The 16588-nt window shown below is 38.8% G+C and overlaps 1 protein-coding gene across 2 annotated transcripts in view; it reads right to left on the minus strand.

Moving 5' to 3' along the window:
• The window catches only part of LOC122062642 (mitochondrial Rho GTPase 1), a 31270-nt gene that overhangs the window by 7883 nt on the left and 6799 nt on the right, over positions 1-16588 (minus strand). For both annotated transcript variants that reach the window (XM_042626290.1, XM_042626291.1), the window contains exons 7-8: positions 12665-12733; positions 514-569 (exon numbers count right to left, since the gene is read on the minus strand). In XM_042626290.1, coding sequence (XP_042482224.1) covers positions 514-569; positions 12665-12733 — 125 coding nt within the window. The remainder of the gene's footprint in view (positions 1-513; positions 570-12664; positions 12734-16588) is intronic.

A 16588-nucleotide genomic window follows, 5' to 3' on the forward strand; every position in this document is an offset into this window, starting at 1 on the left:
GAACAGTACCTGCGTGAAAAGTAACAGCAGGTTGGCTGACCCAATTAAGAAAAATAAGGCTGGTTTGATGGCTGAAACTGAACCAGAATTGGGCCAGCATTGAACTCTCATTTTGACAGCTCAATCTACATCACACCATAGAAACACAGGAGCCATGAGCAGATGCATGGCACCGAGCAGGTACCAAATGTGCACCGCAGTTTCGAGGCATTAACGTTCAAGGCTAAGAAAGGCATTCCCCTAGCCTTGCCTCAAGGCAAAGGCTCAAAACTTGAGCCTCAACTCTTTGCAAAGGAAAGCGAATAGATCTAACTAGAAGCACAGTATCGGATAGCAAGCCAAGAAAAACACAGCAGTCAACATTTCCTATATCACTGATTATTCACGGACATTAGTTTCATTAAGTTTATCAGCAAAAGGGGAAAGGAAAAAGGGCTCCAAAATAAACTAAAAGAGTAATGCTAGTGTTTGCTGATGCTAATAACCATCGATTCAAAAAAAAAAAAAGCCCACCTTTCAGGTGCAGTAGAAAAAAGATCATCAAGTTCAGCAGGTCGTAAGGCCCCATCCTGGCATACAAAAGATACATAGTTTCAGAAACTTTAAGTATTGGGGATTAGATAACATAAGAGTACCTTAAGCAAAATCTAAAACAGGGAAGCAACTAAATAATTAATATAACTAAATTATAACTGCACTATAATGGTGGGTGCACTGTGATGATTCTTCATCTAAATATGGTTAATTTCAAATATGTAATGTACTGGCATGTCAATTTTGAGCAATAAAGTGGGCCAATTCACAGCATTAACGAGAGAGAGACAGAGAGAGAGAGAGAGAGAGAGAGAGAGAGAGAGAAAAGAGTCGAGACTTATGTTTTGACTTGTTACATGTATACTTGTAAAATTTTGCCCATTAATACAAATACATATATAGATATATGTTTTGCCTAACAAATCTCCGCCCCCACCCCACCCCCCCCCCACCCCACCCCCCAAAAAAAAAAAAAACTCAAAAAAACAAAGGATAGTTGAGTTCAAACTCACCATTGAGAATATGTATATATCCTTTAAAAGGCAAAAATACAAACAAAAAAAAAAAACAATTAAGATCTATGAAAGCAGCAGAATCTTAAATCTCAAACTGGCTCTCCAATCACTTCCAAAAACCTGAGGTGTAATGGCAGTCAATTCCTCAGTTGAGCATGCCCATTCAAAAATATTATGTCCAATCTCGGGCACAACCTGACCTTTGCTCTTTCCTTCCCATCAAATACTCTTCTATTCCTCTCGTTCCATGTGTCCAGGTAATAGTAAATGGGATCATGTTCCATACCATCTTCGCTTTCGAGGAATCCATCCATGTCAAAAATTTCCAAGAACCATAAGAATAAAGCTATGTTGCACTCCAAGAACATGTGAACAGCAGTCTCTTCAACCCTGTAATACAGATGCATCTTCTTGCCAACAAGAAACTTTTAGTCTTAACATGCTCAGGAGTTAATGATGCAGAACCTGGGTCAAAAAACCTATTTGGGTTTGCCTATGGGCCCACCCATAAAAGAACATACATTTTTTTAAGTAATCTAGGGTAGGGGATTTCACAACAAATGCAGGTCAAGAAGACAGATCTGCTGGTGGTAAGCAAGAGGGATGAGAGAATAGAAAGAGAAAATGAGGGGAAGAGAGAAATATGAAAGGCAACAACCTCAAGATAACTAAATCAACTAAATCACGTTCATGAAATCGTGCCTAGGGTGTGACAGCCCTCTTTATTTATAATACTGAAGCAGCATCACATAATTACCAACTCTTCATAACTAAGGAAGAGTTATCAAAATAGAAAGTGGGAGCTTACAAGAAATAGAAACTAAAATCTTATAGATTATAACAACTTAGCCTTTTCCCAACTGTATGTTGTCGGCTACATGGATTTCACGAAAAAGAAAAAAACCACAGGAATATCCCACCTACAAGAATCTTATAGATTAAGGAAATTAAATAGTAATAAAGAACCCACAAAATAAAACCCATGAGGCCATGATCCCAACAAGTGGCTGAAATATCTCAACAGAATATTCCCCATGCAAATGTCCTCAAGATCTTAGAAGATCTCAAGAGAATAATCTGGTCGATCTCCTCCGTATATGCTGCTGAAGCCCCAATCAAAGCCCCAATTGAAGCCCCAATCGACTTACTTTAAAGAAAAAAAGAAATCTCCAGCTATAGATAAGATCCCATTAGTATTGTTTATGGTACTTTTAATTGCTGTAATGTTGCACCCAAACTGCATTAGGGCATGTTTAGACAGTACTTGGTAATGGGACTTTGTTTTAAATGTTTTTATTTTTAATGGACTCAATTACAAGGCCTAATTTTTAGGTCCAAGGGAGGTTCTACAAATTTAATCTTTTAATTTAGTAGTGAGGCCCATTGGTTCCAAGGATTCCTAGATGGAGTCATGGAGATCTTATTTATTGCTGAAGCTTGGTCTTCTCAAAAGGAGGTCAATTAGGGCTTGGGCAAGCAAGCATGGAGGATATCTAGAGGAGATAGACCAGATTATTCTCTTGAGATCTTCTAATATCATGAGGACATTGGTGTGGGAAATATTCTGTTGAGATCTTCCAGCCACTTGTTGGGATCATGGCCTCATGGGTCTTATTTTGTGGCTTCTTTATTACTTATTTAGTTACCTTAATCTATAAGATTCTAGTTGCTATCTATTGTAAGCTCCTAATTTCTATTTTGATAACTCCTCTAGTTGAGAAGAGTTGATAATTAAGTGGTGTTGCTTTTTTAATATAAATAAAGAGGGCTGCCACACCCTAGGCACGATTTGATGAATGAGATTTAATTGGCTTAGGCTCTATTTGGTATGATTAATATTAGTATTAATCATCTAAATGAAAAATCATTTGTGAAAATAAATTATAATCATTTGGTTACTAGATATAGTAGATTATACAATAAGAAATAAGTTTGATAATTCTTATGTAGAAAATATTCTATAAACCTGAAACTTTTGGACATCTTGGAATACTAAGTCACAACATTCTGTTCTGACATTCATTCAAACACTCTCCGGACACTATTGATCTTCCACATTGACCACACATTAGAATGAGAGAATTAAGCACAAAATGGTATAGATACAAAGTCGGTTTTCAAAAGCAAGCTTTATATGCATCTTTTCACTTTCTTCAATGGAACCCTACTCATGCACACAATTTGAGGACAAAAGGGAAGGTAAACTAGTCAGAAAGGATTGAAATGGTAGCCCAATGAGTGGCTTTGTGTGGCTTATACCACACTGCATTCATCAAATGCCAAGTCATTATTCACCATCAATGTCCATGAATTCACGACGACTTTCAATCAAATAGTTGGGTGATGTAGATAAGCCACTTGGGCTTATTTTATTGCAAATAAGCCTTGGGTTGTGTTATGTATGTGTTGGGCCTTTGATCCCATGGGTTTGAATGTGCCACTTTAATAGGCCTAAAATATGGGTAGAAGGTAGGAAAACGGGATGTTATTCATTAGTTTAATTAGTTGCTATTTAATTCAATAAAGGCCCATTAGGTCATTAGTTGGTTGTAAATTCCTATATATGGACTATTAGTTAGTTAGTCCTACTCTATGTTGGAGTCATAAAGTCAAGTCCTAGTCCTATTTTGAATTCCTAGTTGTAGTAGGAGTGTCTAATCCTATTGGGAAACTAGCTCCTAGTTGTAATAGGAGTGTCTAATCCTACTGGGAAACTAGCTCCTAGTATTAGTATGATTGTAAACTTCCCCTCTATAAATAGAAAGGCATATGTACCATTATTGGACAAATTTGAATGAAAGAAAGTCTGCATTTATGAAAGAAAGTTTACAACTAAATGCTTAGAGCAACTGATATAGCTGTGGGTGAGAAGCCCAGGCTGAGATAGCCACTTCTTTTATTCTCTTTCACCCTTTTCAACCCCCCATCTGTTTTATTCTTCTTTTTTATTTTATTTACTGTAACATTCAAGAGATATAGTTCAGATTTTGATAAAAGTCTCCAGAAATCAAAACCGATCAGCAATCCTAGTGGGAATAGGAGAGAGATCGATCTCCTCTCTTTCTCTCTTCTGTACTCTGTTCAGCCAGGTGTTCAATCAGGGTATTCTTGGCCTCATAAGGGTCCCACGAACCTTACCTAGTTATTGCTGGAAGCATTCAGCTACTGTTCTTGAAGGTTCTTCTCAGTTTTCTCTCCTAGGTCAGAAAATCAAGAAAGCTTGTAACTTCACAACCAGCCGTCGGGGGTTTTTGTACCCTCCCTAGGGACTATCTACGCCCAAGAGTGCAACTCAATCGGACTTCTACAGCCCTGGCCGCACCTTTCTTCAGCTCTATAACAGGTCTTTCTCTCTCCTATCGGGTTAGGTTTTAGGCTGATTTTGCTCCTAAATGTGTATTGTATCCTTAGGGATTTATTTGATAGTATTATTTATTTGTTTCTTACTCCTATTTGTATTGTTTGGGGTTATAAACTACGGAGTTAGTTACTTGTAATCTACTTCTACATTAAGTGGTATCAGAGCTCTGGTTGAAGAAAGCTCCAAACAATTTATCAGAGCCTAACTGAAGATGGTTCCATCAGTTCGTTACTTCGCTGGACAAAGGGATACATTCTACATCCTTGATTGGTTACATTCTCTGGAGGAATATTTTGACTACTATAACTTGACAGAGACACAAAAGCTTCAAGTTGTTTGTTTCCGATTGATTGATCATACTAGAGATTGGTGGAGAGTCCATGAAAAGCGACTCTGAGTTCGAGGACATGAGCCTAGGACTTGGGAAGAGATGCAGTACGAGTTACTGACACAATACCTCCCTGTATATTTCCAAAGAAGGCTCTTCCCTCCACAGAATTCCCATCAGAATACATCCACTGCTGCCCATTCTAATGATCAGCCACGTTATTTTCATGAGGAATTCCTTGAATGGATACGTGAATTGGACATGTACTTTGACAACTACAACTTAACAGAGACACAAAAACGCTAATATGCATGTTCCCAGAGGAGTGATTGTGTTCGAATGCAATGGAAAGTTCGTGAAAGGTAACTTCAAGCTCAAGAATATAAACCTAAAATGTTGGATGAGATGCAGTATGAGTTGGCAAGCATGTACCCATCTGAGTATGAACGAAACATGTACTTCCTTCCACCAGATATCCAAAAGCCACCCACACTTGACAATAGCATGAAGGAATCATCAGCCTCTATTGCGAATGAGCAACAAGAGAAGACACCTTTGACCAATGAACTAGAGTTCAAAGTTGAGGTTAGTGTTAAAAATTTTCCAGCCATCCCTATTGTTGAGGAAGAACTAGTCATTGATGTTCCCATCAACGAGACTTATGTGGAAGAAGTGGAAAGCAACAAGGTTGCTACAATGAACAACGAAGTTGAGACTAGGGAACTTGACACTACAACAACTATGACAATTGTGAACAGCCAAGAGGAAGATCCTAATGAGTCCAAGAATGAAGTTGTGTTTGAACCATCAATGGAAACGATTAGGAACCACCAGGTAGATGAACCAAAAGAGCTTTATGTTGCATTGAAGTTAGAAGAGATCAAAGGTGCATATGTACATGACCTTATGGATACATCCGAAGATGTTGAAGTTGAGCATGTAGAGTTTGTCATCCCATTAAAGTATCTTGAAGATCGATCTCCTCACATTCTAGACTACATCTTTATCATCAAATAGCTACCTCAATTTTTCTATGACTTGAAGAGGGACGTGCACCATGATATAATCACCGACTCTACAAAATTAGAGGACGAATTTTTCCTAAGAGAGGGCGAGTTGATGTAGATAAGTCACTTAGGCTTATTTTATTGCAAATAAGCCTTGGGTTGTGTTATGTATGTGTTGGGCCTTTGATTCCATGGGTTTTCTTTGAAATGGGCCACTTTAAAAGGCCTAAAATATAAGTAAAAGGTAGGAAAACGGAATTTTATTCATTAGTTTAATTAGTTGTTATTCAATTCTATAAAGGCCCATTAGGTCATTAGTTGGTTGTAAAGTCCTATATGGACTATTAGTTCGTTAGTCCTATTACATGTTGGAGTCATAAAATCAAGTCCTAGTCCTATTTTGAATTTCTAGTTGTAGTAGGAGTGTCTAGTCCTATTGGGAAACTAGCTCCTAGTTGTAGTAAGAGTGTCTAGTCCTATTGGGAAACTAGCTCCTAATATTAGTATGATTATAAACTTCCCCTCTATAAATAGAGAGGCATATGTACCATTATTGGACAGATTTGAATGAAAGAAAGTTTGCATTTATGAAAGAAAGTTTGCAACTAAATGCTTAGAACAATTGAGATAGCTGTGGGTGAGAAGCCCAGGCTGAGATAGCCACTTCTTTTATTCTCTTTCACCCTTCTCAACCCCACATCTGTTTTATTCTTCTTTTTTATTTTATTTACCGTAACATTCAAGAGATATAGTTCAGATTTTGATAAAAGTCTCCAGAAATCAAAACCGATCAGCAATCCTAATGGGAATAGGAGAGAGATCGATCTCCTCTCTTTCTCTCTTCTGTACTTTGTTCAGCCAGGTCTTCAATCAGGGTATTCTAGGCCTCATAAGGGTCCCACGATCCTTACCTAGTCACTGTTGGAAGCATTCAGCTGCTGTTCTTGAAGGTTCTTCTCAGTTTTCTCTCTTGAGTCAGAAAATCAAGAAAGCTTGTAACTTCACAACCAGCCATCGGGGGTTTTTGTACCCTCCCTAGGGACTATCTACGCCCAAGAGTGCAACTCAATCGGACTCTTACAGCCCTGGCCGCACCTCTCTCTCTCCAGCTCTATAACAAGTCTTTCTCTCTCCTATCGGATTAGGTTTGGGCTGATTTTGCTCCTATATGGGTATTGTATCCTTGGGGATTTATTTGATGGTATTATTTCTTTGTTTCTTACTCCTATTTGTATTGTTTGGGGTTATAAATTGCGGAGTTAGTTACTTGTAATCTACTCCTGCATTACTGTGGAGTGTAAGTCTAGCCCTAGCAAAATTCCATAATAAGTTATAAACTCCCTCCACCACTGCTCTGTATCAAAGCTTCCAATCCAAGAATCTTCAACCCAGAAGATTCCAGAGAATGACTATTATCAGACATTTGGCAGAATAGAAGGCACGAGGTAAGAAATGGCACACTCCCTCTGCTGCTTCTCTTTTCTTTGCATCATTTTGTCAAACATATGAATAGCATTACCGAAAAAACAACTCTGTTACAAAGATCTTGTATTCTATTGCATCTCAGAGTGATATGGATCGACGATCATCATCAGATGATTCCAAGTTTCCCTAAAAAGGACAAAATATCATTTTTTTTGTGCTCACCAATCAGCGAGTTGTAATTGTAAATGGGTACTAAAGAATATTTTGACAATGCAGCCAAAGGTTTCCTTCCAAGTCCCATTGTGTTCAGCACCATATAGCATGCATCCAAGATCGGCAGTACTCGATAATCTTCTTCAATGGTTTTTCCTTCTCAAAAAAATGAAAAATTCAGACTCACAAAAAAATAAGGGGTTTCACGAACTCACCGGGCTGAGCAACCACAACCGCTTCATTAATGGCCGGATTGGTACACCCACCTTGAGGAAATTAGAGAAAGAGAACGGTTTCACGTCTCAGGGTACATATACGGTGAAGCATAGAACAATCTGTTGGAAGAGGGATTCCCCTTATAAAATAGAATTGAAATTACCTCTCTACCCTTTATTTTGAGCCATTACAGCACAGGATCATTAAAAGCTAGCGCACAAATCAAAATAAATGGTTTGTGGCCACAAATTACAAATAGCTCTCCCCTTTATTATAAATTTGTTATAATTCATAATAAATAGAAATAAGGATTATAAATCATACCAAATACCTGCAAAAAAAATAGAAATAGGTCAGATAAATAGAAATTTAAATCATACCAAAGAGAGCTTTAGGTATATTGAGGCCGTTGCCGCCTCTCGCATTCTCTCCGTTTCTCACTCTTCCCCTCATTTCTCTATTTATTCTCTCATCCCTGTTGCTCACCACCAGCATATCTATATACTTGTTCTGCATCACTTAGGAAGAAAAGGGTTGAGAGGAGGGAGAACGAGTCCAATATAGGGCTTTTGGTGCCGCTTGAACAGGTAACTAGCATAACTAACAGCAGCAAAACGGAAAACAAAAGAAAAGAGAGAACCAAAACAGAAACTGAGGAAGGAAAAAGGAGATTCAGTAAGAAAGAAGTGAATAAGAGTACCTGAGAGGAGAAACAGGTCTAGATAGATGAAGGAAGGGGGCAGGGAAGCCAGGAATTGCACTACCAGCAGTTAATAGCAGCAGCTATCAAACTTAATTCATCGCATTACAATCTCATTCATATGATGAGCTTACTTGTATAATACTTGTAAAACAGAAAATCCTAGTTGAAATCTAAAACAAAAGATAGAGTCTGAGTCTTTCCTGGAACTATCAATAGGCAACAGGACTAAAATAATATTATTAGATTACAAAGATAAACCCTAGCAAATAAATAAATCCTAATTTCCCTATTGAACCAGGACCTAGTTTGGACCCAGTTCTTCTCGATCTAGATTTCCAGATCAGGTCGTGCTGACCCCACACGCACATGTATAACTTTATTTGTAGCTGTACTCAATAACATGATGTTTATCAAAAGATGAGAAGAGGCACAAATAGTATAGGTGGAGTCACAGTCTCTCAAGAAGGGAACTATCAACAAAGGAGAGGAGAACAGAAACCAGCACCAACTGCTACGAGTAGCTGGGACAAGGCTTAGCAAGTAGATTGAACTGTGGCTAGCAAAGAGACTGAAAAGAGCTTCCCAGAGCCACTACCATATTGATACTCTTAAACAAGTTTGGTCCACAGGGGCAAACTAGATCAACGACAATGTCTTCTGCAACACCAGAGCCAATTCTATAAGAAATCCCACATACTGCATTCCCCACCTCCAAAGTAATTAATTGCTCAACTGTAGGACCAACATAAATATTTAGAATGTGAAAGTAAACTAAGTTTCACTCAACCAGGTTAACAATCCAACTTCAAAAAACATCTCACCGTAAATAAAATGCCAATGATCTTTAGTAGTGTCTTCCATTTTCACCTTATCTGGATCCAGATACCAGCATGGTTCGAGATTTCAATCGAGGTGACCGAAAATTCACGAAGTATTTCGGTTTCGACATGAGATGAAACAAAATTATGGTCAACTCGAAACAAAATTATGGTCAACTCAGCAAGTATTCATAATTTTGATCGAATTTTCAGCATATCGGACGTAAGTTTTCAATATCTCCGTATCGTTTCTGCAAAACTATACAAGACACGAAAATTTCCAATGCATTGTTTCAACGTATTTCGTCAATTTTTCCTATTTCAAACGAGAGAGAGGATCTGAGGAATATTGCCAGAAAAGACCAGATCTCCAGATTTTGGCCAAATTATCTAGTTTTCTTGGGGGAACAAGTTAGATTTGAGCAAGATTCCAATTTGGAGGCATACCCCTTTTGCTTGAAATTAATTTTTGTAAAAAATATGGTAAATTGATGCAGATCCGGGTTCCAAAAATCGGACTCGGACCACTTAGAGCCCGTTTGGTAATGATTCTGTTATGAGAAAGTCGTTCTTCGACAAAATCATCTATTTGTATTTCTTCATGGAAAGATTATTTTAAATCTTCACTGGGGCGTTTGGTAAACTTGTTTTGAAACTATTCTTAAGAGAGTTCTTGGAACCATATGGTGTTTGGTAAAACCTCTGCACTTTCTTTTTTCTCTGTGTCAATATTTACACAAACCGGCAATAATTTTCCCCTTCCCATTCTGAAATTCCAATTTGGGATGAAGAAGAAGATGAGCAAAGATCTGAGAAGACCGTTGAGCAGGGTCGAGTACATCTTCTTCCCTCTGTTCACCGATCACAGCTGCAACTCACTGAAATTAGATCGCCGAACCTCGCTGCTCGACCCTGCTCAGCACTCTTCTCAGATCTTTGCTCCTCGTCTTCTTCCCCTCTATTCGCCGATCACCGTTGCAAGTCGCTGAACTTCAGTAGCCGAACCTCGTTGCTCGACCCTGCTCAATTCTCTTATATCTTTGCTCCTCAGCTTCTTCCCTCTATTCTCTGATCATCGTGGTAAGTCAGTGACCAAAGTAAACTCCATTTGAATAAAATAAAAAGCTCACAAAACTTTAAAGGCTCCGAGTTCCAAACTCTGTTAGAACTTAGAGCTACACTAGGAGATAAGGTTATTTATCCAAAGGAATCAAAAACTTATCAACAGATAAACAAGAATCCCAAGTGAGTTCTCCACTTTCAGATCACATCTTCAATGATCTAGATTTGAGCTTTCTATCACTATCAAAATCCAGAGCCTTCTATCACTTGCAGCGGTGATCGGCGAAGAGAGGCCCTTAGTCATAGGGGTGGCTTCACTCTTTGTTGAACGAGATAGAAGGCTCTGGATTTGAGGTTGAGATGATGAAAGCTATCGGGATTTTGGGGATTAGATTTGTATTTTATTTCCCCTAAGATGATCTTCAAATGAAGAAACACCTAAAAGGGTGTTACTTGATTCCCATTCTTGAGATGATATTTTGGACCGGTTCATTTCCTGGGCACAAAAATGAGAGAGGAATTACCAAACGTTTTTTTCCCATTTCTGTTCTAAAATGGAATCTAGAACAGAAAATATCATCTCGGGAGAGTTACCAAACAGGCTCTTATAGGCCCACAATTAACAACTAAACCAGTTTTCAAAGAAGTGGTGGTAGTCTTGTAAATTCAGGAACACTCAAGCACTTATAAGAGAGGAAGACAAATAATAGGGTCAAACTGAAATAGAATATTAGAAGAAGAGGGGTAATCTAGAATTACAAAACATAACGAGAATAGTAGAATATAGGTTTAGAAGGCAGGGGCTTAAGTGTAATATTAGCAGTTATTTCTAATTAAAACACTAGTAGGGCTTATCTGTAATAACCAGAAATCATAGGCATAAACAATAGACACGTCTTCTTCTTCCTCACGATGGAGCTCAAGGCGGTACTCTAAACCTCAAGGAAAGAGATCTAGTCGGTGAGGAGTTTGATCGAGCAGCAAACCTGGATTCCGGCACCAACTCCCAGCCCCAACTGGAATCGATTAACAAACTGATGGCCAAAGGATTTGCTGGAATCTGAAACTGGCGGAAGTTGGGGTTCGGCCCAGTAGCAGATCTGATTTATTACCACAGGAAAGGCAAGATGGCCTGAGGTTCAGAGAGGGTCAATCGCCCAGGAATGGGCTGCCTTCGACCCAAGTCCTAGGGTCAACCAATTGGGGATAGAACTGCTGCGAAGCTTTCTCTTAAATATGGTACTATCGCCCAGAATTGAGTATCTCAGATCAGAAAAATAAACAGTATGAAATAAGAAAGGATTAGGAAGATGAAGAGAAGATCAGGGACAGAGAGACTATTAGAAAGGGAAGAAAAGAAAAAAAAGAAGACAGGGATGGGAAGAGGGAGATGCAAGCCTCACGGTAGCCACAAGCATTCTTTCAATTGTTCAATTCTTAAAATCTGAGTTCTTCACTAGTGTATTACATGGCTATAAAATCTGAGTTCTTCACCAGTGTATTACATGGCTATAAAAAGAAAATCAAAGCATAAAATTGGTAGTTTATTAAAATGGAAACTAACCTAATTGGCAACCGAAAATAAAAATTCAATCTCACTCAAATGAAATACTACCAAACTAATTTCTAACTCAAAAAGGAAAGCAAATAAGGAATCAAATCAAAAGATATTTTTTTAAACCCATCGCCCAACTGCATCATAAATATTTAATACTATGTAATGTTATTGACAATTATGTTTTTTTTAACCCTAATGGATATTTCTAGTTGTTTTAATTGAATTTTGTGTGGTCGAGTACTAAATTATGTGTAGAATATGTTAGCTTAAAGAAAATATACAGCAGAGTACAGCGTACACTAACAACCCTAGGTTCAAATCCAAACTATCATTTTTTGTGGGTGCTTTACAATCTAAATGCTCACATAGTTTTTAGAGATGCATAATTAGGATTTCCTTAAATTTGCAGGCCAAAATATGCCCATTTGACCACCGAAATTGTCAACCCAAATGTGCAGCCGATATGTACCGGATTTCGGTCGAAATTCAACTGAAATCTGAAATATGTTCATTTCAAAGAGCGTCAAAATCAAAATCATGATCTATGGCTGCAACTATAAGCAATTTATTCCTTGCAATATGCTAAAGTTGACCAGATATAGATATGGAACTAAAAAGACTCAACAGGGAAACAGGAGAAAAAGAATATGACGAATGATTGATTATTTATTCAAGATTAAGCTTTAGAGATGCCAATGCATCCAAAAAGGAAACTGAAATGACCAGTAATCTTGAAAGAAAACAAAACCAAACCATGGAAAAGTTTCTCACACTAAATTGCTAATGCATTAATATTGTGCAAATAAATCAAACTACCACACCAAACATCAACATAAACTATATGCAGACATGCCACATTATGATAGCAAATGAAATAAAACATGGGCATCATAGAAAAAGAATGGGGAATAGAATAATCCATACACCATCAATGTCAAACAAGCAGAAGATTCCCCTCAGGAACTCCACAGCTTCATTTGTCAGCTCCACACTCTACAAGAAGAAGCACAGAATAAGTTAATGTAGGAATGGATTGGACCACCAAACCAGACCCAAGATTGCAGGAAATTATAAACCAGAGAACAACCAATAATCACCCAATAGTGAACAGCAATAGCAGTCCAATATTAACTAGTCAACAGTCCTTAACAATCAGATTTGTCAAACCAGAAATTGGGGCTCTATGACCAGATATCAACACCAAACAAAATGACTAATCAGCAACCAGACTAACGTATCAACAGTCCACAACCATAACAGAACAGTAGCAATTTTAGCAGTTGACAGATTTAAGATTACCAATATAGATTAGGACAGGGCAGCAGTAGACTAAATAAACACAACCAGAAACTCCAGAAACCTTTTGGAGGTTCAAATCAACAGCAATATTGATCCACAATATTAAGGAAACAACAGAATACCAGTCACAGTAGTCGATCTCAAGTTAGGACACAACAGATCACTAAAAGGCGAAAATCGAGGGATTTTTAATATCTCTGTACAAACTCATCAGAAACAGTCCATACTAGGGTCGATCCTTAGTAGTATATGAACAACCAATCGACCAAAATCTGAGCTCAAACCGACACTCAGATCTGGGTATTCCACTAGGGGCGGATGCTCTGTTTTGCAGAATTTTCTGGGCAGCAGAAATCTAAGATATAAATACCTGGATCGATGAGCAGCAGCAGAATACTTGAGGAAGCTTGGAAAGAAAATAATACTTGAAGAAAGAAGATCCTCCCGGGCTTCACACCGCAAGGAGTCGTTGGATCGAACACCAACCCATCACTGTGATCAGACACACAGAAGTTCTTTTGCAGAGAAAGCAGCAGCAGCAGCAGCAGCAAAATAGTTTGTCAAAAATCGTGGCTCATAAAAGAGCCATCTTCTTTATTTATAATGATGGGGAGGGTTTACAAATAACAGAAACTCAGGGTTACTAAATCTGAGTTACTAAAAACTGATTACAAGAAGTTACTAAAAACTGAAAATTGGAATCTAATGAAAATAGAAAACTAGTCTTGACAGAAATTAGAAACTAATTTAGGACTTCAAAATAGAAACTAAATAACTAATTAGTAACCCCATCAGCACCCCAAATCGAGGGCTGACTTGGCCCAAATCTGGGTCAACCCAGTCAGCCACTTGGGTCGACCTTGGTCTTGGTTCTCCTCGTGTAAACCCTTGTCGGTACTGCATCAGCTCTCCTAGGCTTGGAAACATTCGACTCCGACGAATGGATAAGAAACATATAGCGCTCATACAAGTCGGGATCAAGCCTCTTGAAATCATGCATGAATCCAAATACAGTCACTACGGGGACGGCCTTTCCACTTGACAAGAAAAGTGTGACAATTGGTGCCACGGTGGAAAGTCTTATAATTATCATCCAAGGCGTCTTCAATAACTTCAGAAGTTGGTGGCTTCAGTTGGGGCAACCTCAGCATTTGTTCCGTGTCTCCATCATCCAAATGATGCCCAACATAAAGGTGAAGATCAGCCACATTAAACACGTTGCCTATGGTCATGTCATCAGGCAACTCAAGCACATAAGCATTAGGTCCTATACGTTTCAGCACCTTGCAGGGACCCATCTTTCGTGGATGTAACTTGGTATTGACACCCGTCTGAAACCGTTCAGGATTTACTCGAATCATCACCATATCCCAAGGTTTGAACTCCACATAATGCTGATGACGATCAACAGAAGCCTTATACACCTTGTTCAAGACAATACGTCGTCGGACGTTGGAATGCACCTCAGTGATATGACGCAAGAACTCATCAGCTTCAATACTAACTCGAGCTTGGGGTGGAAGTGACATAAGGTCAATAAGCCGCTTAGGTTGGACTCCAAGCAAGATCTCAAAGGAGTACGACCTGTTGTCCTATTCACTGAGCTGTTGTAGGCAAATTTTGCAATGTCAAGAATAGAAGGCCATATCTTCTCATAGTCTCGAACCAAACACCTCAACAAGTTTCCCAAGCTACGGTTCACCACCTGTCTGTCCGTCTGTTTATGGATGACATGCAATTGAAAAGTTCAGCTTTGTATTTGTCTTCAACCACAATGTCTTCCAAAAATAACTCATGAACTTAACATCACAGTCAGTCATAATACTAGTTGGCAACCCATGTAGTCGTACTACTTCCTTGAAGAAGAGCTTTACAACCTGATAAGCATCAAAAGTCTTACGACAAGGTATAAAATGAGCCATCTTAAATAAATGATCCACAACCACCATAATGGAATCATATCATTCTCTAATAGGGGGTACTCCAAGAACAAAATCCATGCTAACATCAAGCCACGTGAGAAACAAGTAGTGGAGAGTATAAACCTGTTCTGTTTTTCCCCCTTTGCCAACTAACATACACGGCATCTCTTGATCACATGATCGACATTCTTTGCAATGCATGGCCAATAATATCGATCAGTCACCTGTGCAAGAGTCTTATCTTTCCCAAAATGTCCTCCTAATCCTCCTCCATGTAACTCTCGTATGATGTGATGATGTAGGGAAGAGTTTGGGATACAAAGCCGTGTGCTAAAGAACAAGTACCCATCATGAATAGAGTACTTTAGGTGCTGCCCACCTTGTTGTAACTCCATAAAGACAGTGCTGAAATCAGAATCAGATGCGTGCTCACCTTGTATCTTATCTATGTCAATAACATGTGTGGAAAATGTGTTAAGTGTGAGCACTTTCCGACTAAGTGCATTAGCAACTATATTCTCTTTTCCTGCCTTGTACTTCATAGCAAATACAAATTCCTGCAAGTAGGCTATCCATTTGGCATGTCTGTGGCTAATCGACTTTTGTGAGTGAAGGTGCTTCAAGGCCTCATGATCAATGTACAAAATGAACTCACCAATGAGGTAGTGCCTCAAATGGGGTAGCACTTGGACGACTACAAACAACTCCAGATCATAAGTCGAATAGCGCTTCTTGGCCTCATTCAATTTCTCGCTATAAAAAGCAATGGGGTGTCCTCCTTGCATTATCACTCCTCCTAACCCAACATGTGAAGCATCTGTAGCTACCTCAAATACTCTGTCAAAATCTGGTAGGCGTAGGATGGGTGCCTTTGTCATCTTCATCTTCATAAGAGCGAAGGCTTTGGTCGCTACAGCTGTCCATTCAAACTTCCCTTTACTCGACTTCATACATTCAATGATATGTGTCATAACTGCACTGAAGTTCTGAATAAATCTCCTGTAGAAGAAAGCCAACCCATGGAAGCTACGGACTTCTGTTAGTGTCTTAGGTGTGGACCAATCAGTGATGCTCTTGATCTTCTCCGGATCAGCTTCAACCCCCTTTGATGGCACTGTAAATCCAAGGAATATAACATTGGGCAGCATGAAAGAACATTTCTTGAGATTAATGTATAACTTCTCAGTACGGAGTACTCTCAAGACTTGCCTCAAGTGATCCATATGTTCTTCTTGGTTCTTACTGTATACCAGAATGTCATCAAAATAAACAACCAAAAAGCGACCAATGAAGGGACGAAGGACCTATGTCATCACCCTCATAAAAGTACTAGGTGCATTCGTTAGACCGAAAGGCATGACTTTCCACTCATATAAGCCATCATTGGTCTTAAAGGCGGTTTCCACTCATCCCCAGAAAGGAAGCGAATCTAATGATAGCCACTCCTCAGATCTAACTTAAAAAAGACATTTGCCTCGAACAGCATATCCAACATATCATCTAGTCGTGGTATAAGAAACCTATACTTGATTGTTATCTTGTTGATAACACGGCTGTCTACACACATACGCCAAGAATCATCCTTCTTTAGCGTGAGTAAAACTGGTACTGCACAAGGACTTAAGCT

Source organism: Macadamia integrifolia, unplaced genomic scaffold (genome assembly GCF_013358625.1).
Source record: "Macadamia integrifolia cultivar HAES 741 unplaced genomic scaffold, SCU_Mint_v3 scaffold1080, whole genome shotgun sequence".
Classification (NCBI taxonomy): domain Eukaryota; kingdom Viridiplantae; phylum Streptophyta; class Magnoliopsida; order Proteales; family Proteaceae; genus Macadamia; species Macadamia integrifolia.